The sequence below is a fragment of the Aspergillus luchuensis genome, chromosome 3 (genome assembly GCF_016861625.1).
Source record: "Aspergillus luchuensis IFO 4308 DNA, chromosome 3, nearly complete sequence".
NCBI lineage: Eukaryota > Fungi > Ascomycota > Eurotiomycetes > Eurotiales > Aspergillaceae > Aspergillus > Aspergillus luchuensis.
In genome coordinates, this window is record NC_054851.1 from 1,617,427 (window position 1) to 1,643,702 (window position 26,276).

General features: G+C 51.2%; 9 protein-coding genes across 9 annotated transcripts; 8 read left to right on the top strand and 1 right to left on the bottom strand.

The window, feature by feature from the left end:
- Nucleotides 1-2,981: 2,981 nt before the first annotated feature.
- Nucleotides 2,982-7,606, top strand: AKAW2_30553S (putative jumonji family transcription factor; the record flags this gene model as incomplete). Its single annotated transcript, XM_041687080.1, has 5 exons — nt 2,982-3,239; nt 3,302-3,399; nt 3,466-4,388; nt 4,450-5,506; nt 5,629-7,606. The coding sequence occupies 5 exons, from the start codon at nt 2,982-2,984 to the stop codon at nt 7,604-7,606; spliced, it is 4,314 nt and encodes a 1,437-aa protein (XP_041541000.1).
- A 2,425-nt stretch (nt 7,607-10,031) lies between these two features.
- AKAW2_30554S (putative GABA permease) lies at nt 10,032-11,743 on the top strand (the record flags this gene model as incomplete). The annotated part of the gene is made up of 3 exons (XM_041687081.1): nt 10,032-10,135; nt 10,218-10,778; nt 10,840-11,743. The coding sequence occupies 3 exons, from the start codon at nt 10,032-10,034 to the stop codon at nt 11,741-11,743; spliced, it is 1,569 nt and encodes a 522-aa protein (XP_041541001.1).
- Nucleotides 11,744-12,445: 702 nt separating this feature from the next.
- Nucleotides 12,446-14,012, top strand: AKAW2_30555S (acyl-CoA-binding domain-containing protein; the record flags this gene model as incomplete). The annotated part of the gene is made up of 4 exons (XM_041687082.1): nt 12,446-12,461; nt 12,579-12,692; nt 12,799-12,871; nt 12,944-14,012. The coding sequence occupies 4 exons, from the start codon at nt 12,446-12,448 to the stop codon at nt 14,010-14,012; spliced, it is 1,272 nt and encodes a 423-aa protein (XP_041541002.1).
- Nucleotides 14,013-14,635: 623 nt separating this feature from the next.
- AKAW2_30556A (coiled-coil-helix-coiled-coil-helix domain-containing protein) lies at nt 14,636-15,467 on the bottom strand (the record flags this gene model as incomplete). Its single annotated transcript, XM_041687083.1, has 4 exons — nt 14,636-14,734; nt 14,837-14,969; nt 15,065-15,292; nt 15,448-15,467. The coding sequence occupies 4 exons, from the start codon at nt 15,465-15,467 to the stop codon at nt 14,636-14,638; spliced, it is 480 nt and encodes a 159-aa protein (XP_041541003.1).
- Nucleotides 15,468-16,081: 614 nt separating this feature from the next.
- AKAW2_30557S (putative nucleoporin) lies at nt 16,082-17,607 on the top strand (the record flags this gene model as incomplete). The annotated part of the gene is made up of 3 exons (XM_041687084.1): nt 16,082-16,739; nt 16,789-17,444; nt 17,497-17,607. 3 exons carry the CDS (start codon nt 16,082-16,084, stop codon nt 17,605-17,607), a joined length of 1,425 nt encoding a protein of 474 aa, XP_041541004.1.
- Nucleotides 17,608-18,744: 1,137 nt separating this feature from the next.
- On the top strand, nt 18,745-20,281 carry IWS1 (transcription factor SPN1; the record flags this gene model as incomplete). The annotated part of the gene is made up of 4 exons (XM_041687085.1): nt 18,745-19,312; nt 19,366-19,448; nt 19,496-19,974; nt 20,032-20,281. 4 exons carry the CDS (start codon nt 18,745-18,747, stop codon nt 20,279-20,281), a joined length of 1,380 nt encoding a protein of 459 aa, XP_041541005.1.
- A 488-nt stretch (nt 20,282-20,769) lies between these two features.
- On the top strand, nt 20,770-21,623 carry AKAW2_30559S (HIG1 domain-containing protein; the record flags this gene model as incomplete). The annotated part of the gene is made up of 2 exons (XM_041687086.1): nt 20,770-20,810; nt 20,873-21,623. 2 exons carry the CDS (start codon nt 20,770-20,772, stop codon nt 21,621-21,623), a joined length of 792 nt encoding a protein of 263 aa, XP_041541006.1.
- A 1,008-nt stretch (nt 21,624-22,631) lies between these two features.
- On the top strand, nt 22,632-24,092 carry AKAW2_30560S (WD40 repeat domain-containing protein; the record flags this gene model as incomplete). Its single annotated transcript, XM_041687087.1, has 1 exon — nt 22,632-24,092. The coding sequence occupies one exon, from the start codon at nt 22,632-22,634 to the stop codon at nt 24,090-24,092; it is 1,461 nt and encodes a 486-aa protein (XP_041541007.1).
- Nucleotides 24,093-24,576: 484 nt separating this feature from the next.
- AKAW2_30561S (aminoglycoside phosphotransferase family protein) lies at nt 24,577-25,917 on the top strand (the record flags this gene model as incomplete). The annotated part of the gene is made up of 1 exon (XM_041687088.1): nt 24,577-25,917. The coding sequence occupies one exon, from the start codon at nt 24,577-24,579 to the stop codon at nt 25,915-25,917; it is 1,341 nt and encodes a 446-aa protein (XP_041541008.1).
- Nucleotides 25,918-26,276: the final 359 nt, after the last annotated feature.

A 26,276-nucleotide genomic window follows, 5' to 3' on the forward strand; every position in this document is an offset into this window, starting at 1 on the left:
ATAATGGATGGATGGATGGGTTAAGTTGCCAACTGACCCTCCCGATTACGAACGATTTAGCCAGTAGGAACCAATTAGGGTGTTTGGGTATGGGGGTCAGGTAGTAAGAAGTGGTGGTGGTGGTTGTTCACGCCACCCGCTAAGGTAGTAAGTAAGTGAGTAGATTTGTGCCCAACGCTGTCTTGCATATTGCATGCTGCATACATAACATAGTATTTTACTAGTAGTGGACTTGCATTGGGGTTAGTGGGTTATTGGGGAGGTCTGTGTTTTGAGGTTGGAGTAGGTAGGTAGCCTATCGGTTTTTGGTGATAAGAGTGTCTAAGGTAGTATCTCCGCATATGGTTGTTATGGGAAGAGTGAAGACGTTGGGAGTTGGGTCTGTGTACTGGTAAATAAGTAGTTGTAGGATTTGGGTTGGCGTTGGGGGTATACTACTACTAAGTAGTGTGCTACAGAGTACAACCAAGGTAGCTTGTCGTGCATATGCATGTGTATATATGTACGTGTATCATGTATGTATGTATGTATATATGTATGTCGGTCGGAAAGGAAAGATGATTCCTTTTCGTATGTGCGGTGGCATTGGTGGTGATGATGGTGATGGTGATGGTGTATAGTAGATACGAGTGTTGTGGATATTATCATTCCGGTGTTGGGCTACCACTACTACTGCTATTTAGGTTTGAGTTTGGTTATATTGCTTTACGAGGCTAGATAAAATCCTACTATGTAGTCTATATGTACATGTAGTATTTGGTTTAATGTAGGTACATGGTTCATTATTGCATTAAGAAACTAAGAAACAGCTTGTGTGTGTGTTACCTGCCTAGTTAGCTGGTAAATTCATTCCCACGGTAACATAACCCGTCTCTCTTCGTCTATCCTAATTAAACTTCCATAACAGAGACAGGACCTTTAGTCTAGTTGTTGTTCAGTAATAAATCAAAAAGCCGCCTTTACCACCGGCTAAATAACCATCCAATGATATACTCGGCTGGTGAGATCATACCGATCAGACCCCTTCCTGTTAGTGAAGATCAAATGGTCGAACTAAGTTGGTTTTTAGTTAACACTAAAGACAGACTTACTACTAGTCTAACTACTGCAGTACTAGGCGTAAGTAAGGAAGTAAAAAAAAGTTATGCAGTTGTTTTCTGCTTCCAGGGAATTTCTGCCGGGTCCGCCGCTATCCGAAATTCGCCAAAAATGCAAAAATTAGGCCCAGTCATTTTTTCGTTTCTGCACAGCCTACAGCGTGCTGATGTCTACCGCGTGGTGTATTCTGCGTCCCACAGTAACTCTTTTCTCCCCAAACACACACACACACACACACACACACACCTATTTTTCTTTTTTCGCCCCCCGGTATGACGCTAACCGTAACGGGACCTGGTTGCTTGTGTCTGATTCCGGCCAGTCATGTGCAGCACGTGATTCTTCCTGGCGGCAACTCTGAGAGTTTGCTCGGACATTTCCCAGAAGTTGTTTGAAGTATTACACATAGAAGGAACCAAGTACTACTACGATACGACGAGTAAGGCTACTAGATAATTTATTACTCCCATAGTCTATTGACGGGGAGAGAAAGCTCATTCTTTTTATTTATTTTTTACTTTCACTTTTCTCGGGCATATCTTGTATAAAGTGAGTATCTTAAATTCCCTCATACTATTATCTCTCTGTACTTGGTTTGTTTCAAATTTGGTGTCTAGCTGTCTTGTTCTGCCTGCCTGCCTGCCTGTCTGTCTGCCTGCATTTCCCGACACCGGAGACGTGCTGAGATCTGCTCGCGGCCGGAACCAAATTACGTGCCTTGACTCGACTGAGTATCGCGCCGCGGAGTTGGTGCCTTAAGCAGTTCAATTTTCAGGCGCTCAGGCTGCAGGTTGGTTGGTTGCTGCTGTTACTGCTGTTACTGCTCTTGTTACTTATTGCTATTACTGCTTTTTCTTATTTCTTTTGACTGCTACTAGACTGGTTCAGTACAGTCAGTGCAGACGACAGCAGTAATCATCATCATCATAATCATCATCATTAATCCTCCCATCACTTTCTACCAATCTGTTGCATTTCCACACCCTCATTTCCCCTTCTTCCTTATTTCCCAAGTCAGTCAGTCAGGCCATCGTCGCTCTGGCCCGGATCCACAGCTTGGACCCGTCGGCCGACGTGACGCTGGATTGCTGGGATTGGCTCTTCCGCCTTCCCTTTTCCTCTGCTGCTATTTCCCCCTGCCTTCTTCTTGCTTCCTGCTTTTGCTGCTAGCGTCCAAAGTTCCCCATCGGCCCCTGCACTCGTTGGCGAACGAACATCCTTTTTGCTGCTTGGTCCTGCACCACACGGCAAATCTTCTCGCTCCGTTGCCCTCAAACCGGAGGAGGGGCTTGCTTGACCTGACTTGCGCTCTCTCTACCAATGCTGTGTGGTGATACTGCGCTGCTGATACCGATCTCATCATCCACTTGCTAATTTTACTTCCACCCACCCGTTCCACCCGGTCCCTATCTTTATCGCTTTCCCTGCTGGTGTTTTTCTGCTGCTGCTGCTTCGCATGATCCCTATACCCAGCAATTCGTCTCTGGGAGCTCGGATCATCCAGCCTTGCAGTCCACCAACCCTTTCTTCCTTCGTCATCACTACTACTACTGCTGCTACCACCACTACTACTACCTCTCTTATCTTGCACCCCCAATATCCAGTTCCGTTTCGCCAGCCTTAATAATCCTTCCTTTTTTATTCTATTCTATTTTCTTTCCCTCCTTTACCTCGTCGGAATTCAAACTGCGACAAGACATACCAAAAAAGGTTCCTGCGCCATATTGACCGATCTACAGCACAAGTCCTTTCCGAACTCTTAACGTCCTCTCCCCCGACCGCTGGGATTCCCTCTCCTGCCGTCGATCAGCGGTCGCATATTCCGACGACGGCATCCTTATCGACTTCCGACCAATTTCACCCTTCGTTCTTCCCATCTTGAGATGATGGCGGCAGCGCTTGATCAACCCCTTTTCGACCCGATCGCCGGCGCTCCGGCGACCGATGCAGCCTCAATTACGCCTCCCCAGAGCGTGAACGGCAAGAAAGAGGTGCCCGATGGAGTTCCGTCAGAGCTCTCCGATCTCGAGCTCGATCCCAATGTCAACGGCGCCCAGGAGATACCATCGGTAGAGGCGGACGATGAGGAGATTGAGCCGGACCATTACTATGGCGGCGGCAAGATTCCGGTGTTCAAGCCGGTGAGTCCTCCACCATATTACCCATCCTAGGCCAAGGTTTGGGCTAATGGGCATCTCAATAGACTATGGATCAGTTCCGCGACTTCCAATCGTTCATCAACAAGGTTGAGGAGTATGGCATGCGCTCCGGAATCATCAAAGTTATTCCTCCTAAAGAATGGTATGGCTCGGCGCTTATGCGGACAAACACTCATGGCAGCACGCTAACTGATGTGACGAACTTTAGGACTGATTCTCTACCGCCCCTTGATGAAGCCGTCAAGAAGATCCGTGTGAAGAACCCGATCATGCAGGAATTCCATGGCTCGCACGGAACATACACACAAGCGAACATCGAGAGACAAAGATCATACAATCTACCCCAGTGGAAGGCATTGTGTGAGGAAAGCAGTCACCAGCCACCTGCGCGGAGAGGTGAACGGCGCCGGAATCAGGACCGAGTGACCCGGGCTCCTTCTGCTCCCAAAACCCAGACCGCTCGATCGGATTCTCAGAAACGTCGTGCTGGTCCTGGTCGCCCGCCAAAACGGGCCAACCAGGTGAAGGTCAAGGAAGAACCGCCAGCCGACGAGGGCCTGGACAAGATCAAGCCGGAAGGCCCACCAACACCCGTGTCTCCCGAATCGAACCCCGTCGAAGCGAAAAACGAGGAACTGAGCGACGGCGAATCCTTGCCCGGCCCGAAGCCCAAAGGACGACAACCCAAGTCTGTTACATCTCGCAGAAAGCACAACAAGGGCGATGCGATCGATTATGTGGACGAAGAAGCCTTCCAGGACTTTGATTACCGCATCGATGATAGCCAGGATTACACCTTCGAAAGATGCGAGGAGCTGGAGACCAACTACTGGAAATCCCTGATGTTCAACAACCCTATGTACGGTGCCGATATGCCGGGATCTCTTTTCGATGATAACATTACGACTTCATGGAATGTCGCCCGATTACCCAATCTGCTGGATGTCTTGGGACAGAAGGTGCCTGGTGTCAATACAGCGTACCTTTATTTGGGAATGTGGAAAGCTACTTTCGCATGGCACCTGGAGGATGTGGATCTCTACAGTATCAACTATATCCACTTCGGTGCTCCCAAGCAGTGGTACAGCATCTCTCAAGAAGATGCTCCTCGCTTTGAACAAGCCATGAAGAGTAAGGCTCCATCCCGAAACCAGGTATTGGGTAGGCCGTGACGCTAATGTTGACTTGATAGGTATCTGGCAAAGTGACGCTAAGAATTGCGACCAATTCCTCCGCCACAAGACCTACCTTGTTTCGCCGAATCTTCTGAAGTCCCAGTACGGCATTACAGTGAACAAGTTAGTGCACTACGAGGGCGAGTTCGTCATCACCTACCCTTACGGATATCATTCCGGTTACAATTTGGGGTACAACTGCGCCGAGTCGGTCAACTTCGCAACAGAGAAGTGGCTCGATTACGGCCGGGTGGCCAAGAAGTGCAACTGTGAGGCCGATAGTGTCTGGATCGATGTTGACGAGATCGAACGGAAGCTTCGGGGCGAAGCTACTCCGGAATATTTCGGCGAATACGAAAGTGATCTCGACGAGATTGAAGGTGCGTCGGATCTCTTGACGCCTCCCCGCAGTGTTCCAGAAAAGACATCTACGCGTGGGCGGAAGCGCAAGAATGATGGTGAAACCACCAAGGCGAAACGCATGCGGGTTGCCATGGATGTTCCCAGAAAGATACCATGTGTCTTGTGTCCCAACAATCTGGATTATGAGGACCTGTTGCCGACCGAAGACGGCAAGTCCCATGCCCACCGTCGCTGTGCCTTGTACACGGAAGAGACCTCCATCCTCCGCGATGAGTCTGGCAAAGAGGTGGTGTGTGACGTGGATAAGATCCCCAAGGCCCGCATGGGTCTCAAGTGTCTCTTCTGTCGTGAAGTGCGCGGGGCATGCTTCCAGTGCAACTTTGGCAAGTGTACACGGTCATACCACGCCACCTGTGCACTTTTGGCGGGTGTGCAGGTGGAGCAGGGTCAGATCGCCGTGATTGCGGACGATGGGAACCAGTACTCGATCCCCAGCGTGGACCTCAAGTGCAAGTACCATCGCCAGAAGAAGCCGTCCTGGATGGCTAGCGGCGATTCCCCCGACTATGACCGCAAGCTCATCCAGACGGCACGGGGCTTGGTGGCTGGGGATCTGGTGCAGTTCCAGGCGGACAAGGAAATTAACGGTGCGATTGTGCTTCAGAACCGACCGGAGGAACGCACGTTACTGGTCAAGGTGCTGCCACGAGGGTAAGTTTTTCTGTGGTGCCCCACGAAGAGGCTGCATGAAGAGCCCCGCGGGCCTCCATTTGTTTGGAGATTACCCGATCGGGCAAGGATGATATCGCAGGGGCTAACCGTTCGATGTGCAGGGACGTAATTGAGTTACCGTACCGGTGGATGCTGGTTGTTCGCAGGAGCAACTTCTCACCGCTGGCTCCAGGTACCAGGCCATTACCAGCCCACTTGGCCCGCAAACCCGAGGCGCGGAAGGAGTTGGAATCGGCAGTGCCGGTGGCAGGGAATCCATTTGGCGATGGGCGATCTCCGTATCAGTGGGCCGAGTTCGAGACGGTGGACAGCACTAATCACCCTAACCACCAGTCCGCCCCACCATCCACGCAGGTCGACCTCAGCAAGAGCGAACAGATCTGGTATTACCTGGGCGAATCCTCCACCGAGTGTAGGGCACAGTATACGCACAGCCCTAGCGTGCCTATCCACAACCCGCGCGCGAATTTCCTGGACAGCGTCAAGTCGCTCGGCGCCGTGATGGCCCGACTCCCCTCCTCCTACCCCCACCATCTCGCTCCGCCTCATCATTATGCTGGTGCTGGTGTTGGTGCCCCTCACCCTCATCTCCTGTCTCCCTTGACCGCCTCTGCTGCTGCTGCCGCCGTTTCTGCTGCTGCCGCCACTACTGCTGCTGCCACGACCACCACGACCACCACCTCCGCCGCCGCCGCCGCTGCTGCTGCCGCATCCCGCCGCCCTTCCCTGTTGCAGCACGCTCCTCTTGCCCCTCCTCGTCCTGCGCCTCCCACTGCCTCCTCCCCTGCTGCGATGCCGTCTGCTTACCGATCCTTGCCAACTCAATCAGCCCGCCATGCTCCGTATCCCCAGGTCACCAAATCTCACCATCATCAATCCCTTTCCCGTCCGCAGCAACTTCATAATCACCTTCACCATCAACAGCAGCAGCAGCAGCAGCAGACCCCCAATAACCTCCCCGCCAATAATTTCGCCAATGTCAGAGAGCTCATTGCCCGTCGTCGCTTGGCCCAGATCACCGACCATGCCAATGTCTTCGCCGGGTATACCATTGTCAGCCCGGAGTTGGTCGTAGAGACCCTCCTGGGCCCAATGGGCTCGGTACCACCGCCGAGCGGGTTGGAGAAATTGGAACTGGCCATGGCTCAGCAGCGAGTGCAGCCTCGGGCACCGGATGGAACACTGTTGCCGCTGCAACCCCTCAACATGCGGTCCGAGGAGGTGACACGGTTGTTACAAATGCTCCGCTTCTCGCTGGTGAGTCATCGGGATCGGCTGGACGTGCTGCAGAAAAAGGAGTCGGAAAACATCAAGCAAGAGGCCGCCAATGGAGGTAGCCTGGCCGCCACTAAGTTGCCTCGCAAGTATGCCTACCTTGAGCAGCAACGGGAGCAGGTTCCGACCGTCTACCAGTCCCCATACGACATGCCCTCCGGGTTTACAGAGTATGCTCAGAAGACCTATGGCCTGACTCCCTGCCAACCCGAACTGCCCAAGCCCTCTTTGGCAAACGACTACTTTGCCAGCCTCTCCCCAGAGGATCAGGAAAAGATTCTGAAGACGTGTGGCAGTTTCGTTCAGCGAGCCATCGAACGGTCGGCTAGTCACAGCCGCCAAAGCTCCGCCTCCAACCTCCGGCTAGCGTCAGCGCTGGCACAGCAGACCGAGAACCCGACCATTGATATCACCACTGTCGAGGACATGCCATTCCCAAACCTCGATTTCCCGCTGCATGCCGATTCTCCATGCTCGAGTTTCAGTCGGTCGCATCTGCGGTTCCAGTCACCCAATGACTTTACCAACCACGGGACCGAGACCCACCACGACCACCATGACCTCTTCGGGGACCAACAAGCCAACACAAGGTTCTGGCAGCATGGGCCTTGGGCAGCGGGTGATGGTAACACCCCCAACGAAGAGACCCGACCGTTCTTTGGACCTCATGAACGGCTGAAGCATGACTATGCTTCCTCAGATATCTCTCTGGGCCGTGGTGGCCCGGGTTCTCTGCACTCCGTCGACATGGCCGGCTTTGGCCTGGATGGAACGGACGACATCTGCAACGTTCTGAGCCCATGATGCTGGGGGCCGTGCGTGCGTGACCTCATTATATTTGGCGTGCTATTATCACTGCATCAACATGTAACGACTTATCTGGATTGACGACTGCATGACTGGGCGTTTGCGAATTGTTTTGCTTGTTTTATTTCCCCCATTTCTGTGCTTTTGAACGGTTCTTTTCGTGATCACTTGGGCGATGATCATTGACGACGGAGTTGAAGCTAGCTGGCTGGTTGCGACTCAACTTGAGGCCTTGTCTACTGGAGGCCATGCATGATCTTGTTTTCATTGTCTGCGAGGGAGTTGATTGAAGTGATGAAGGCGAAGGAGTCCAGTATACAGATTCAAGGAGAGCGACCGGCTGGCCCCCCTCAAAAAGTGGCGGTGGGCAAGTCGGCCAGGTGGCCATCCGCCATACCCAACCCAACGCCAGGCGTTCTTGATGCCCGGGCTGGCCCACCCACCGCCGTTCCCGCGATCATTTGTTTCCCCCCGTCGATATCCATCCCTCTTCCCTGCTTTCGTTGCCCCTATCTTCCCTCCTATCTACCGTGCCCCTTGTCACCTTTCCTCCTTTGCCTGCCTGGACCCTCTCCCTACTTTACCTCTATCTGTTGGAGAGATATTGGGGCCTACTTTCGCCCCTCTACTTCTGGTCCGCACGTACACTAGACATGTCACACACAAAAAAAGAAAATCACAAAAGACAAACACAAAAACTTCCATTTCGATATCAATGGATTTTTCTCCTGCGAAGATGATGGACTTGTCTGTGTTATAGTGAACCACTTTCCCCCTGTTTGATACCCCCCACCTACATGCCCTTCCCCTTTTTTTTTTCCTATTCGTTCGGATCTTACCCTCTCGGTCGAGCTGATGTGTTTGTTATCCCCTCCCCCTCCTGCCCGCTTTCTCCCCCGCATTTTCTCTATCTTTGTTCCGTGGCGCTCATCCTTGCCTGATGCCCTGTTTGAGCACTGGAGTCCGACATGAGGCTCGAGTGTTGCTGGTGTGGGGGTGGCAATGGATGTGGCAGCCGTCATCTACTTAATAAGTAGTGACAAGACACCAGCCGTGATGTACGTTGGAAATGGATAGTTGTGAAACTCCGAAATAGCTAGAAATCATACTATTATTTGACCCGAGGAAGAGTGCTATATATATATATATGTATATATAATCTATAACTGAAGTAGATATATCCTCGCCTTCTAAATATGCCCTACAGTATTTTTACTACTTACTACCAGTACTATTTAAGATTAGATGTAGTCAATTTAGGCAGTAGTAATCCCTCGTAGACAGACCCAGATCCGGCACCCACCCTGTTACCCCACGAACCAGGCAGTTCAGCACCATGGTTCGCAAAAGTGAGGAGCGAGCGGATGTGACGGAGACTTCCCCCTCCCCACCCACAGGAGAAGGAGAGGAGAACCGCGCGGAGGCTATGACCCAGTCAGTCCAACTTATCCGGCAGGATTCCCTTTCCGAGGCATCAGTGCTACAAAATAAGTAATAAGTAAGCTTTGTTTCGCCCTCGTGTTTGTTAAGTGTCACGAGCCCTAGCTTATGATGTACACGACACTGCAGAAAAGGATGTAGTGGTTCCGAACGTGCAGATTGCGGGGAGAATAGTATGCATGGATGCATTTAAGAACCCAGTCAGGTATGTAGTTAGTTATATGGGTAGTAGGTAGGTAGTCAGGTAAGTGGGACTGATGATATCTTCTTCTTCTTCATTGATGAAGTATTTCCCAAAGATACTATATACAAATCTGATAAGAAGTATAAAAGATAGGATCAAGTCATCGCCTTGTTAACTATCTATCTAACAGGGAGAAAAGGGTTGTTTGTTAATCATGTCTTATCAGCGCGGTCTCGGACCGCCGACCACTAGCCCGACACCGGAGAAGATTTAGTCGGGGAGCTTATCGCGGGGAGGAGGATTCTCATTGGCAAGTGGCAATTTGATGGAGTCACTTTCTGGCGGGCACTTGTTGTCGTTGTTGTTTGTCTCTTGTGGTGTGGATATCCCTGGGTGGATTATGGAATTGACAGAGTTAAAACAGTTGTAAGTAAGTAAGTGCGGGGGGATGATGTAGCAAGCAGTTAGTTGTGTTCAGGAACTGGAACTAAAGTTAAGTTGCCTTTGCTGTTCCTCTTCTTCTTCTCTCTTGTTCCTTCTTATTCCCCTTCATTTATCCTGCTCGTGTTTCCCTCCTCTTCCCTCTCCTTTTCTCCTGTTTTATTTTCTTCACTCGACTCCCATCCCTTACTTTTGGGATCTGGATTTACTTTTTAATGACGATATGTCTATCCTAAATTAAGAGAACTTGGATTCCTGAGAGATAATTCTAGTGGAATACACACCGACTTCTTTTTCAGTTCATAAAGAAAAGACACACACGACTTCTTGATCAATTACCTGAATTGACTGCCCATCATGCGACAACCTTCCATGGACGCCAACGCCGATGAGGCGTTGGCTAGAATGGGCTACAAGAGTGAATTGCCTCGCAATTTGAGTATGATGAGTATTCTCGGCCTGTATGTTTCCCATTCCAGCATAATATATATATTTATTAGTAGGGAAAAGGGGACATCACTCACTAAATTAATGTATCAACAGCTCCTTCGCCATTATGGCCGCCCCCTTTGGCCTCAGCACCACCCTCTACATCACCCTCACCGACGGCCAATCCGTCAGCGTCATCTGGGGCTGGGTCGTCGTCACCCTCATCTCCATCGCCATTGCCGCCTCGCTGGCCGAGATCTGCGCCGTCTACCCCACCGCCGGCGGAGTCTACTACTGGAGTGCCATGCTCTCCACGCGCAAATGGGCCCCCGCCATGTCCTTCATCGATGGCTGGCTCACCCTCGTGGGCAATTGGACCGTCACACTCAGTATCACCTTCTCGGGAGGGCAGTTGATCCTCAGTGCCATTTCGCTCTGGAACGAGGACTTTGTTGCCAATACCTGGCAGACCATTCTCATGTTTTGGGCGGTGATTGGGTGCTGTGCGTTGGTGAATATCTTCTTTTCCAAGTGGTTGGATTTGATCAATAAGGTCTGCATTTATTGGACGGCGGGGAGTGTCGTGATTATTCTTGTGACACTTTTGACCATGGCGGATGAGAGACGGGATGCTGAGTTTGTTTTTGCGCATTATGATGCTTCGCAGAGTGGATGGTATGTTTGCCCCTTTCTTAATCTCCAGGGTTGGTCTATGGACCCGTGCTGATGATGTTAGGCCTGCTGGTTGGGCGTTCTTTGTTGGTCTGCTGCAGGCAGCATACACACTCACTGGATACGGCATGGTGGCTGCCATGTGTGAGGAAGTGCAAAACCCGCATCGGGAGGTCCCCAAGGCCATTGTGCTATCGGTGGTGGCGGCCGGTATCACAGGTCTGGTCTATCTGATCCCTATCATGTTTGTTCTGCCCCCGGTGCAGACCCTTTTGGCTGTGGCCAGTGGCCAGCCCATTGGGCTCATCTTCAAGACAGCCACCGGCTCCGCTGGCGGAGGCTTCGGGCTGCTGTTCCTGGTGCTGGGCATCCTGGTGTTTGCGGGAATTGGCGCATTGACGGCTGCCAGTCGATGCACGTATGCCTTTGCTCGTGACGGAGCCATCCCCGGCTTCCGACTTTGGAGGAAAGTGAACAAGAAGTTAGATGTGCCAGTGTGGGCCATCATCCTCTCCACCGTTGTAGCTTGCCTGTTAGGGCTGATCTACTTCGGGTCCTCGGCGGCCTTCAACTCGTTTACGGGTGTAGCCACCATTTGTTTGTCAATTTCGTATGGCCTTCCCATTTTCATTTGCGTGCTTCGGGGACGCGAAGCCGTCAAGGAATCCAGCTTCTCGCTGGGACGATTCGGATATGCGATCAACATCGTATCCATCTGCTGGATTTGCCTGGCTGTGGTGCTCTTCTGCATGCCCACCTCGTTGCCGGTGGATGCGAGTAGCATGAACTACGCGAGTGTGGTGTTTGCCGGTTTTGCGGCGATCAGTATCCTATGGTATGTGGTGTACGCGCGCAAGCATTTCACAGGGCCACCAATCGCGGACGAGGATATGCCCGGTGTGATGACGGGCAAACCCATTGATACGGAAAATACTTATGCGGCGCATGAGAAGGAGGGGAAGGAATGAAAGCCTATTAGCGATTTGTTTGTATATAATTAGGTTCGAAGCTATAATGAATATACTTATACATTAACATCTACAAAAAAAAGAAAGCTATCTTTGATGATAGTATTGTCCATGAAGAAGTCACTTTAAAATAAGTCAAAAGCATGAATGCAATGGCGCGAAGTAGGGTGCATCTAATAGATCGATAGATAGCCGATCAATCACAAGTTGGGCTGGCTGAGCAGCCAGAGGGACTAAACTCCGACAACCGCGGTTCAATCGCTCCCCATCATCCATCAAGCAATCAACCACAACCACCACACCACCGATCTCTCAGCTCGCAGCCTCACACACTCCTTCCCTCCCAAACAATCCCCACGCGACCAACCAGCTCTACACGCGTGCTGAATCCTACCAGATCCAATTCCAATTATTTCTCCCCCAGAACCAACTATCACCAGTCCTGCGCGCGCACTCTCTCTTCCTCTCTCCCTTGGCCGAAATCCGGGGAAGCTCCGACTCCAACACACTCAACACACACACACACACACACACTCTCTCTCTCTCTTGGTCGCACCGATAAACAACACACCACAACGAAACTACTCTCCAATACAGAGACACGACACAGCAAGACACTGATGCGGACCCATCATCGCGCGCACTCCCGTCCCCGTCTGCTCTCATGTTGCTGAAGCCGTCCGACGTCTTGTTCCTCGCACCATGTCGGATTCAGTGGGTGCGTTGATCCCCCCCGACCTTTACCTACTTTACATACTACACTGGATAACATTAAATGGAGGGATGGATATAATCTGGGGGGAGGAAATAATGTGCTGATCGATATGACGTTCAGATCGTGTCTTCGTCCATGCCCTTAACACGGTGAAACGCATTCCCCGCACGGGGACCGCTAGACCGCCGGCGTCGGAGAGATTGAAGCTTTATGGCTTGTATAAACAAAGCATGGGTATTTGTCTCCCTTCCTTTTCATTTTTGACCACTGGGGAGTTTGTGTTGCGTTGATGATAATGGAATGGGATATGCTGACGAAGGATTTAATTGATGTTATGTAGAAGGCGATGTCGAAGGCGTCATGGATCGACCGGTCGGGAATACCGCGGATGTGTTTATGGAGTGTGAGAAATGGTATACTTCCCCATTCTTCTCTTCTATATGCTATTAGCATTAGTATGCTAATGAATCATACTGATGATGTAGGGACGCATGGCACGCCCAACGAGGCCTCTCCCGCACAGAAGCCAAACGACGCTACATCTCCACTCTCATCGATACCATGCATAACTACGCTTCCCAAACAGCCGAGGCAAGGGAACTCGTCGCGGAATTGGAATTCGTCTGGGATCAGATCAAATCCAATCCGTCTTCGTCGTCTATGTCGTCGTCTCAGGGCCTCGGTAGTCCGGTGGCTTCGGCGGCAGCGGTGTCCATACGGGATCATGCACGGATACAGCAGCAGCAACAGCAGCAGTTCCAGCAGTCTAGTAATAGATTGACTCGTCCGGAGTATGAGCAGTTACTTGCTACCACGGCGAGAGGGAGAGGGAGTGAGAGATTACGGGTGTTGAGTCCGGTTAGTCAGGCGGAGTCGGGGTTTCGACGACAGATGGAGGAGGAGCCACCTGAAGAAGAAGAGGAGGAGGAGGAAGAGGAAGAAGTGTACGCGGAAGCGCAGGATAATCTATTCGAGAATGAAGACGACAACGACGACGAAGAAGAACATTTGGAGGACGAAGAAGAAGACTACAACAACAACACTCACGACCGTCACGAATCGCATGACTACCATCACCAACAACAAGGGTACAACTTCCCCTCCCACCAGGAGGAAGACTACGATCACGATACTACCCTAAGTCGGAGACGACGTCGACCACCACAACCACCCCCGGACGACTCCAAACGCTGGCGTCGCACCGTCGAGCAGGCCTTGACGACCATGACCGCCGAGATCGCCGCCGTGCGAGAACAACTGGAAGCGCGAGCGCTAGCTCATCGTCGACGAACAGGCCTGTGGGCCTGGTTAAAGTGGTTGGTCTGGGTCGCTGCACGGCAGATCATGGTTGATTTGGCGTTGCTCGGTATGCTTCTGATCTGGATGAGACTGCGGGGAGATCGCAGATTAGAGGAGAAGTTGAAGGTGGGTTGGGCGGAGGTGAAGACGAGGTTGGTGTTCCTGATGCTGTTTAGGAGGGTTAGGAGGGTAGTGTCCGCGTCTCCTACGTCTTCATCTTCATCTTCTTCTTCGTCTGGTGATAAGGCCCCGTGAGGTTCTTTATGCACCAATTTTATTACCACCAGTTCATTTCTTTTGTCTTCTTCTGGTACATATACGTATATACCTTTTTCTTCTCTTTCTCTTCTCTTTCTTTTTCTTACTTATTATACCTATACCTATACCTATACCTCTTTCTTTTATTATTCATTTCTTTTGTTATTGTGTCGGGTTGATTAGAGGTTGTCTGTCTACTACTTCTCTACTTCTCTTTGAGGTGTTATACTTCATTGCAGTGGCTAGCTGTCTGCATATTTCTGCGGTGTTCTCGTTGTACACTTTTGTATTCTAGGTGATTTACAGTCTATAGATCTGGAGCCTGGATTATAGTGTATGCATCATTATCATCATCTGATACCAATCATACTATCTATACTTACTACTAGTGGTCTACAAGGAATCTCCAAGATCTACCAACAGATTAATGACTGACTCGGAACCAATGACATTCCTGATGCTAATATATACACAAACAGACGTCAACCAGAGAGACGGAAGAGGACAACAAAAGGAAAACACCGGAATACAAAAGACACGTTAAGTTAGTGGTAGTGGTTCAGTTCAAGAAAAACACAATGATATATGCTCCCCTCAAAATATTTCATTTTGTATTTCTTTTAATATTGCCGACCAGGCCAGTCGGAGTAGATCTGCTTGGGGCGCAAGTGCACGGGGACGACGTTCTCGGGGGTTCCGGGGATTTCCTTCTTCAGGCCCTATACCATTTAATTAGTATTACTCTGCAGGACACGGCCCGGAAAGAATAGGAATAGATATAAGGGCGCGATATGGGGGTGTAAATGGAAGAGGAAACGCACCAGCTTCTCAAAAACACAGCTGTTCAGCTTCATCTCCTGCGCACGGCACTCCCAGAGCTTGTGGTTGTTGTTCTCAAGACACTCCCAGTGAGCAGTGAACGACTTCAGGCAGTGGGTGTTGATGTCCTTGATTCTGCAGATCCATTGAATCAGTATTCCTTCTGCGGTGTATCATCGCTCAATGGCCCTTTGGAAAACCAATTGAACAGAACAGGCATGGGAACATACACGCTAGCCGCACAGCGCGTCACCTTTCTACCCTCCTTCAGACAGTCCAGCTCTCCGCGCCCGTTCGACTCGTCCTTGCACTTCATAAAGTCGTCGTTGTAGGGCTTGCAGCGGTCTCCGATAAAGTACGCCGCGCTGTACAGCGGCGCCGACGTAGCACCGATCTCCTCCACCTTGGGGATGTGATCGGGCATGGGGGTCGTGTCGACCAGCACCTGCTGGTTAAACCTGGAGCAGTCATTTCCGTTAGAAAAGAGCTGGTCATTGTTCAATTGCGTTGCGATTATGTATGTATGTGTCGTATTATATGTCGTGGTGGTGTAGTAGTCAAGGGTAACTCCGTGGAAGTGGCCGGTTGGGGGATTGGCAGGATTTCAACGTACTGGGGCTCTCTGGACGCCATGGTGACCGCTGGGCGTAGGACTGAATGGACCGGATCTGGGGGGAAAAGTCGAGGAGAGGGGGATCGAATTGATGGAGATGGTTCGCCGGGTCCGAGTGGAAGGTGAAGCTGCGAGTTTGGAAGGAGTGGTTTTTGCTCGTTGCTGATTGGTTGGGATGGATGGGTTAGGTAATCTGCTAGTCGCCGGAATTATCAGGCATAAATAGGAAGCTGGCTGCCTTTGTTGCCTTAGGCATGAGGGAGCTCCACACGTGACCGTAACCGTGCGAAAAACAAAGCTTCCCGATGGACTCACGCCAGCATTGCCCGGCTGTTGTTGATGCCGCGCACTGCGCTTCTATTTCTGCTGCTTGTCTGTGGGTATCCCCTTTCTTCCCTTGCGAAATTGGCTTTGTGTTGTGGGCTAGTCGCATCATTGCACCTGCTTATTCTTACGTTGTTGACATTCAATAGAAATTCGGTATTTGCCGACTTGGGTTCAATTGGGTGTTATTGCGCCTTTGTTGCGGAGTGACCGACCTTATCTATTGCAATTGTTCCTTCCATTACCGTGTTGTTCTCAATATCGCCCCTTATATTCCTCGCCATTCAACCTAAGCACAACGCAACTCGCAATGTCTCTTTTCGGTCAAGCTGCGGCCCCGTCCACGGGCGGCGGCCTCTTTGGACAAGCCAACAACACCGCAAATAAGCCCAGTCCCTTCGGTGGAGGTGGCGGTCTTTTCGGAAATACCTCGACGACAAACACTACGCAGCAGAACACCACGGGCGGATTGTTCGGAGGTGCGACGCAGACCCAGCAACCGTCGGGAGGAGGTCTCTTCGGCGGCGCCACAAACACACAAACTCAGCAGCCATCCGGCGGACTGTTCGGCCAAACCGCGACTCAGCAGAAGCCAGCCGGTGGTGGTCTTTTCGGAGGACTGGGGCAGACGCAACAGCCCCAGCAACAACAACAGCAGACTACTGGAGGGAGCTTGTTCGGGCAGAAACCCCTTGGAGGAGGTGGAGGAGGGTTGTTCGGTCAGCAACAGCAGTCGCAGGCGCCGCAGCAGCAGGGTGGTGGTCTGTTTGGTGGGCTGGGTCAGACGCAGCAGCCTCAACAGCAGCAACAACCGAGTTTGTTCGGAGGTTCTCTACTAGGAGGACAGCAGCAGCAACAGCAACCGGCGCAGCAACAGCAGCAGCCCCAATTGGGCCAGACTCAGATGGGTCAGTCGACGGCACAGCTCGGTTCGAGTCTGTGGGAGCCGGGCCGTGCAGTTACCGGAGGTATGTTGAGGATGATAATGGTTTATGCTAGACGTACTAATGGTTGTAGTCCACCGCACCGTACCGATGCAGATTCAGATTGTAAAGGACAAGTGGGATGCGTCCAGCCGTTCCTCTCCCTTCCGCGCGTACTTGTATAACAATGTCGGCGAAGAAATGGCGCCTTTCTACCAGCCGGGTCCGGAGGACGATGACACAAAATGGGAGGATGCGCTGCGGAAGCGGCCCGATTCGGGATATGTTCCTGTGCTCGTCAAGGGCTTTTTCGAGTTGGGCAAGCGTGCGCAGCGCCAGAAGGATTTCCTTACCATGATGCAGACGCGACTCCACGAGATCAACAACTGCCTGTCGGATCTGCTGTCTCGGCACGATCTGAAGATTTCGGTCAAGATCGCTGACTGCCGCCGGAAACATCTCGTCCTCAGCAAGCGGTGTCTGGCGCTTGCGGCCAAGACGCAGGTGCTGCGGAATCGCGGCTACGCCATGGATGACGCGGAGGAGGAGCTGAAGAAGAAGCTCAGCCAGCTGGAGCGGTCGGTCTTTGACCCGTCACTGAATGGACGGGCGGAGGAGATCTGGGCGCGCATGCTGGCGATCCGGGAACACTCGCGACGTCTACAGCAGGAGATGGAGCGGGCCGGACCCAGCGCGGCGGCGCAGGCGGACGACGAGCTGGACGAGCAGACGATGAAGACGGCCAAGAAGGTAAGTTCCTTACCTCCAGTCATGGTTACTACATATGTTAATGAAGTCTTAGATATTGGATGACTACCACACGCAAATCCAACACTTGCAGAAGGAACTCGAAGCAGTGAGAAAGGACTTTGAGGAGGCACAGAAGCTTCCCGGGGGAGCCGTGAACCACTGATGCCGGCGCTGATGCTGATGCTGTTGATGCTTGATTGCGATTCCATCATATCATGAATTGAGGGACTGTCTGGTTGTTTGGCTTGTGCTGTTTGGAGCATGGAGTTTATAGGAGCTGGTATCCGCACGTCTTGCACACGAGACGTGGTTTAATAGAGCATAAAAAGTAACCGTGACAGCTGGTCATTTGAGATTCATATTCATTTCTGCAACTCGAGATGTACAATATAATACATTATGCGATGCCCTTCCTTCCTATCCCTTGTATGCATTGTGTGTTGTAAAGTGGAAAACAAAAGTAGTCGACATGCGATTACAGGAACTTCTTAACGAAGTCAATAGCGAAGGGAGCTGAATCAATTGTTAGTTCGTAGAACAGAATTCCGGGGCATGCGAAGAACTCACAAAGGTAAAGCAGGATACCACCGGAGACAGCCATGCGGATGGTCTGGTTAGCCTGGATCTCACCGGCCTAGAAAGAAAGAAAAATAGAATGTCAGTATGTTATGTTCTGCTCGGGGTCGATGATGACGATGAAGAGGGAATTGGGTGAAATACTCTGATCTCCTCCTTGGAGAGCTGTTCCTGGCCTGGTAACAATTAGCATAATGCAAACATTTCATCAATTTAAAAAGTATCTCACCTGGAGCGAACATTGTGATAGTGGTTTATGGGTTAAGAAGCTCAATGGAGAGATAGATAGATGTATGTTCAAGAGATGATGAATGGGTTGAATAACTCACTAGTTAATGAATGAATGAATGAATGGGTTTCGATTCTGCCGCGCACAGACCACCGCGGAGGCGGAATCTGCTTGCTTTGGGTCTTGCTTGCTTCAACTTCTTGCGCGGTTGCTCGGTGTTACTACTTACTTAAACCTGCCATTTCTTTTCGCTTTTTCTCTCTCTCATCTCTTTTCCATTCTCTTTAATTTTATCGTCGCTCAGGGTATAACTCGCCTAAGCATATAAAGTGTACAAACAGAAGTGGAATTCCGGCAAATAAGGTCTCGAGAATCGATCTATCCCATCTACGCTTCACGAAACCTGGTCTAGCCGACCCCGACCACTCCTCATCAGGGGAGAAAGTAACATATTCACCCAACCCACCCACAACTGCCATTTCACAAGACACAATCATGTCCGAACCGCGCAGTCCTGAGCCCGAGCTCAAGCCCGCCGCTGATGTGGATGAACAAGAACAACAACAGGAAGCGCCCCCGACGCCCGGCGGCGACGCCGTTTCCGACGAAGAACCCGCTAAGGAGGTAGAGGCGGAGGCAGAGCCAGAAGCCGAAGAGCAACAAGAACAAGACCAAGGAGAAGAAGAGGCCGCGCAAGACAATGGTGGCGATAATGATGACGATGACGACGAAGACAAGATCTCCGACGACGAATCCATTCTTTCGGAAGTCGACGAAGCCCAGTTCGAGGACTTCGATCCCGAGAATGTCGACATCGAGGACCGGCCGCAGCTGGCGATTGACGAGGATAACTTGAAGCTGATCGGACGGCATAAGCGGAAGCGTACAGAGGGCGGGGATGAAGAGCGCTCGAAGAGGAAGAGAGAGGGACGTCGCGAGAAGAAGAGTCGGAGGATGAGGGAATTGGAGGACGGAGGCGCGAGTGACGAGGAGAAGGCTAGTCGGAGGAGAAAGAAGAAGGAGGCAGAGATTGCGGAAGAGGAGTTGTTGGATCCGGCTACGAGTATGTTTCTTACTGATGAGGATGGCATAGATGATGCTAATTGCTATGTTTAGAACGGCGGAGAGCTCTTGATCGCGCGATGGACGAGGCGCTGAAGAAGCCTACTAAGAGACGGTTCAGAAAGGCCGATGGCATTGTATGTTCACTTATATGACTTCGCTGGGTGATGGCTGACTCCAACAGGACCTGGAACAAATGGCCGATGCTGAAATCGAAGATATGCGCAAGCGCATGACCCACGCTGCGCAGATGGACGCTATCAACCGTCGCGAGGGCAAGCCTGCCATGCACAAGCTGAAGATGCTTCCTGAGGTAGTCTCGCTGCTCAACCGCAACCAATACGTCAACAGTCTGGTCGACCCCGAAATCAACCTGCTGGAAGCGGTCAAATTCTTCCTGGAGCCCTTGGATGATGGTTCCTTGCCGGCGTACAACATTCAGCGGGATCTGATGACTGCGCTGGGCAAGCTGCCGATCAACAAGGAAGCTCTGGTTGCCAGTGGTATCGGCAAGGTCATTGTCTTCTACACCCGGAGCAAGCGTCCAGAGCCCGGCATCAAGCGCATGGCGGAGCGCCTGCTGGCCGAATGGACGCGCCCGATCCTCCAGCGCAGCGATGATTACTCGAAGAGGGTATACCAGGAGGCTGCCTTTGATCCTACGTATGTTCATTCCTTACTCAGACCCTACTACCTCGAATGTATCACTGACTGGAACAGTAAACTGAGCACGACACGCACTCCATCGGTACAGGCCACTGCTGCAGAGGCTCGTGCCCGTGAGCTACTGCCTCCTCGTCTGGCGAACCGCGCGCGCGCTGACATGACTCACACGAGCTATACGGTGGTGCCGCGACCGACGATGGTACAGGAGAGCAAGTTTGCGCGACCTCTGGGAGCGAGCGGCGAGGATCGCTTCCGTAAGATGCGGGCGCGGCAGATTGCGGCGAGCAAGGGATCCCGTCGTTGAAGAAATTTCTTTCCTTCAATTATTAATTCTTTATTCTTCTGGCTGTACCTTTTTTGTTCTATTTCCTTTTCTGATCTCATATGTATGTCAGGTTTTATTTCGTAGATTTTTCGGGAGGCGGCGCAGGGCGGAATGTGTATTATTGGATCATGCCATAGCGAATGGGAAGGCACTAGATAAACGGTCGGGCGTTCTCGCGCGAGACGCAGCTTACAAAGTAGAACCAAAGCAGTAAAAACGGTTGCAATTCGGCGACGCTATCAAGGATCCCGGGCAAACGCCGGATGGTCCGAGTCTCCGCCGCAGACCCCGAGCGTCCAGATCGTACGTCACCCGGGCTTTGCACGTATTTCTAGCATCATTCTCCCTCTGCTTTTCTTCCCTTCTTCAATCCTCTCTCCTCCCCCCACAGAAAAGGTATCTAATACATACATATCCACCTCCATTGCAATCAATTACATACAGCTTCTTCACATAATATTATCACAATGAAGATCCTCACCAAAGAAGAAGAAGATGCCCATTACCGGTACTTCCGCCCTCCCCGCCACCCACTTTTCGAATCAAGTAACTAACCCAGCAATTCTCCAGCGAGGTCGTCAAGGGCGGTACCATCGGTGGTCTCATCGGTCTGGTAGGCGGCGCAGCCGGTGTTCTCGCTGCCACCAGGCGCTACCAAACCATTCGCAACCTCACCCTCCCCATGAAATCCTTCCTCGTGACCTCCTCCGGTACCTTCGTGGGTATCATCAGCGCCGACCACGCCTCCCGCAGCTTCGAAGCCCAGCGCAACGCCAGTCGCCAATGGTACGAGAACCGCGAGGAGCGTCTCCGCCAGGAGGAATTGTCGCAGCTGTCCACGCTCGATCGCGCGCTTCAGTGGGCCCGCCGCGAGAAGTACAAGATTGTCGGTGCCACGTGGGTGGCTAGTATGATCGGTAGTTTCGCCATGGTCAACCGGAATAAGCACCTCAGTGGATCACAGAAGTTGGTCCAGGCCAGAGTTTACGCTCAGGGCTTGACCCTCGCTGTGTTGGTGGCTAGTGCGGCGTTCGAGATCCAGGATCAGAGGAAGGGTCGCGGCTTGTTGCAGGATAAGGTGAAGGCCGAGAGGCAGGCTGCTGAGGAGAGGAAGAACGCAGAGCAGGAGCACACGGGTGATCTGTGGAAGGATATGGTTGCTGCTGAGGAGGATCGGTTGAGGAAGAGGAAGATGAGTCTGTCCGAGTCGGACTACCTGCATCCTCATAATGGACAGGAGAAGAAGGTTGAGGAGGTCAAGGAGGAGAAGGAGGAGCCTAAGAAGGAGGCTGCTGAGGCAAAGGAGGAGAAGAAGGAGTAAAATGGTTGATGCGAGTGTGGTTGATTCTTGTTTATATATCTAGACGTGATTGGGCTGGCCTTGATCACTGGTGTATTTGTTCTTTTTCACATCTGCTGTTACTTTTGCCAGTTTTCTTTATGGGGTTGGATACACTCTTCACTCTGGATATAATGTGGCGGATTGGTTTGCTAGATTTGGATGAAAAGTGATTATGACTGATTGCGAATGGTACATGTCACATCTTTGAGTCTATATTTGGATATCGATCTTATCTACAACCCACATGCATTATGGAGCTATAAGTCGATCAGTTAATCAGACTGGGGTTTCATGTACGGCCATAGTAAATGGTTGCCACTATACCTTTATTCCAGTTTCAACCCTACTGGGTATGATCACCTTCAGATTACATAGTTTCCAGATCTAGATTGCTGAGCTGATTAATGAATAACCACCTCGCCACAATGGCATAGGATAGAACATGTTACTAATCGAACACCACCTTCATTCACCATCCGGTTAGATATGCACTAACTAAAGTCATGCCAGGGACTATCACCCGGTACTAACAGCCTGTTCCATTTGTGTCCTGCACGTGCCCCGCCTGGCCACTGACCAGCTATCAATGCATAAGTAGATAGATCGTATCAGCCTCCAAGTGGGGCTTGCAGATCCAGAATTGCTTGTTGCCTGCAGCCCGCAATTGAACTATAGACTGACTCACTCACCCAGCTGTCATGGCCTCCAGACCCCAATGTCTCATTGGTTACACAGAATGTGGCATTGCTCGGAAATATCCTATTCCCTGATGGAGTGTAACTAGCTAATTAGTTGGCGTGAGGCTCACAAGGCTTTCGCAATGCTACAGTCTTATCTAAGGCTACTAGCACAGCCTCGTGGTCGTTTATTCACCGACTCAGTTCACTCTACCTCACAGAATCTCTCTTGCTGACTATAAAGCTTTTTCACTTCATCCCCTCCAAAGACAGATACCAACCTCCATATCAACTATTGTTGCCTGGGAAAATGAGGTGCATGAACCAAAGCACGTTTTTCGAAAACTACGTCTATGCCCTTGAGCATGACTTCTGCTCTCCCACTGGGGAGCCCGCCGCCTGGGCACCTGGGTACCCCAAATATTGGGGTCAGGAAACAGCAAGAATTCAGCTAGAGGGGAAGGCAAACGCGCTTGCTCTCAGTCCTGATAGTAAGATCATTGCTGTGGGTATTGACAAGGAGATCCATATCTTCAATGCAGAGACGCAGGAACGTGTTGAAGTGTTGAGAGGACATACGTGTGCCGTGGAGCAGGTGGAGTTTGCTCCGAATATTATCAATACCGTAGGATCAGAAGGCACCCGGTACGTCCTGGTTTCGACAGGCGAGGATCTTGAAGAGAGTGCTGGAGAGGGTTACCGCCATGAGGGACGTGATTTCGCGGTGATCGTCCTATGGGAGCTGGACGAGCGCGGGAAACTCCGACAAAAGGAAGACAGGCCAGTTGACGTCGACACCCTCACGAGCAGAACTCTACAGCCCCTTGTATCAGACCTAGTGTCCAACTACGGCTGGAAACGTGACGAGAAAGCCATGGGGGCCATTGAACAGGCCATGAAAAAGGCCCTCCTAAACGCCGTCAGTCTACACGAACAAGAAAGCAAACTCCGTCTTCAAGGCGAATTGGCCTCCTTCGGTAGCCCCACATTCAGCCCAGATGGCAAGAGTATGATCTATCTCAGTCAGAACGAAACAACCCAGCACGGACTTCGTGACCCTGCTCTCCTCCCATGTGCCAATCTCTGGGACATGCAGAGCCGGTCTCTTCGACACCGACTGCTCGGCCACACAGACTCTATCATGTGGGCCGGGATGAGTCCAGACAATACTCTAGTTGCGTCCATCGCATGGGACGGCACTGCGCGAGTTTGGAATGCCGACTCCGGAGACTGTGTCCACGTGTTTGGTTTCGGGGACTGTCAGCTCTGGAGCGGCGCCTTCTCTCCCGATAGCAAGTACCTCGCTGTCAGCCAGGGAAGCCCCAGAACCCATATCCATGTCTACGACCTTCAAACTGGACAGTCCGTCTCTCGGTTCGACGGATTCCGCCACTGGGCACGCACCCTAGCTTGGAGCCCTGACGGTACGGTGATTGCAGCAGGAGGGGACAGCGGCACAGTGCGTCTTTGGGATCCGTTGACCGGCGAGGAACAGATGCAATGGCGTCTGGCATTTGAGGATTCCTTGATGCGGAGCTTTGCAGGTATTCAAAGCGTGCAGTTCGTTGACGGGGGAAGAAAGTTGGTGTTCCGGACCCGGGAGGGGACGGTGGAGACGTATGATTTCCAAAGTAATCTCAAGCAGCAGTTTACGAGAGGTGCGGGGGATAAAATTGACACCAGCCCTGAGGGAAGGATGGCTGTTTCAAGTGATGCTCAGCTGCTGGTCGTTCCGGACGCGGATGGGATTTTGAGATTGTGGAATCTGTAGATATGATGTTTTGTATGAGGCATTGTGGGAGGATATACATTCGGAATACTTGCGACAGAAATAGTACTGTACTTTAACTTGCGTGCATACCAAGACACTGTTACCAATTAGCCTTCTCTCATCTGAGTAAGCTGTAGGTTCTGGTAGACATTATGGCGGAATCTGCCCTGAGCAACTAAGCTCCTTCGGCCACTTTGGTACTAATTATACTACTGCATGCGGACTGACTACAGGCACAGCATAGGTCAAGTCAAGTCGTGGAAAAATAAATATATTAGGACCAAGATCATCATTAGTAGACATCACAGTCTGTAGAACTTTGAAGTTGTCTCTTGTATGGCATTATATGGATGCCCGAGCCGGGCACGTGGCCGCTTTGGATGGAAACAACGTCGGAGCCTGTTCGCACAGACCGCGCCTACGTCCCTCGCTATATCAAGCTCCCTGACCCAGTTTCTCTGTCTTCTTTGCGACTTCATTACTTATGAGCAGCACTTCGTTACATTCAGACAAAATGGGCAGTGTACCAGCGCCAGTCTCACTATCCCATCCTGACGCGGCACACTGGAACAGGGAGTTGATGCTCGAGTTTCAGGCCATTCTGGAGAAGGACCCAGCGGCGGACTTGATGTCAATGTTCTCTGAGGCTTACCTCCGTGAACATCAAAAAGTCCTTGACAGTCAGCTGTCTTATGCCGGGCTTATCAATCGCCGTGTATTAAGCGGCCTTCAAGACGACCTGCGACGTGACCCGGAAGCCAACCTGCTATCAAACTTCCCGAAGAACTATACTCGCCGAATTACAATGGCGCTTGGAGCGAAAGCCGCGTTAAAGGAGAAACAAGAGCCTGAGGTGAAGGCGCCTGAGTTCAGAGAATGTCACCTCGACCGTGCAGAGACTGCCACAGTCATTTATCCGTTATCCGATGAAGTTATTGCTTTGCTTGCAGGATGTTCACGACCGGACGCGGATCAATTTTCGCTCGGTGATGAGAAATCGCTCGTATCATCCTTGCGAACGCTGCTTTGGAACTCACCACAACTCTGGCAGAGTTCTGTAAGAGGCATGGTGGTTAAGTGCAACGAAAACGTTATTGCCAAGGTCATAAATGGGAATAGGGATTACACGGAGTACACTAGCATGCAATTTCTTGAGAAGCGGGCGCCCCAAATTCCTGCTCCGAGGCCCCATGGGCTGGTAGCATTTGGCCCTTTTCGTGTGATATTCATGTCATATGTTCCCGACATGACTTTGACCCAAGCATGGCCTAACCTGTCACATGAGAACAAGCTTTCAATCCAGCGCCAGCTTGATGATATATTTCGCAGTCTAAGACAGATTCGACAGAAAGAGGGTACTAGTACACTTGGTGGAACTTGTGGAGAGGGAGTCAAGGAGCTAACGGTCGACGAATGCGCCCTATTCAAAGGCATCACGACAACAAAAGAGTACAGTGATCTACAATTTTCGGCTCGTCATCATGGAAGTTCCACTTATGTTGGACTTCTGCGCTCTTTCCTGGAACATGACACCTCAACACTGGCACATGAATCGGTGTTCACCCATGGCGATGTGCGAACTGATAATATAATGGTGAAGCAAGATCCCGGTTCTAGCGGCCAATATATTGTCACTGGAATCATTGACTGGGAGGACAGTGGCTTCTATCCGTTCTATTATGAGTGCACTGCGCTGACACGTACTATGAGCCTGGTGGACGAAAATGATTGGTATCTGTTTCTGCCGCAGAGCATTTCACCGTCGAACTTTCCTGTGCGTTGGCTGGTTGATCGGCTTTGGCATATACATTTACGGACTACATAAGTCACGTCGCGACTTAGGATCAAGGCTTGACTAGATGTACCCTTATCTTGAGCGTACAAGGTAGACGTTTTGAATAGCAAGTCACGTCCATCTAATTTAGTGTGATGAAGGGAAGAGAAGAGCATCGGCTCCATATATCTACCGGTGAAAATTTTCTATAGTATAAGACAGAACGATGTTCACTTCCGTATGGAGGGATGAGAATAGATTGGCTCGACTGACCGTAGACTCCGCCAAGGACAAGGGGTTATCTCCCCAATGATTACGGGGAAGAATTGGAGAGGATGGGAATATGGAAATATACCTCGGCGTTTACGTCTTCCTCAGCCTCTAGATGTAGTCCTTATGGTTGCTGCTTG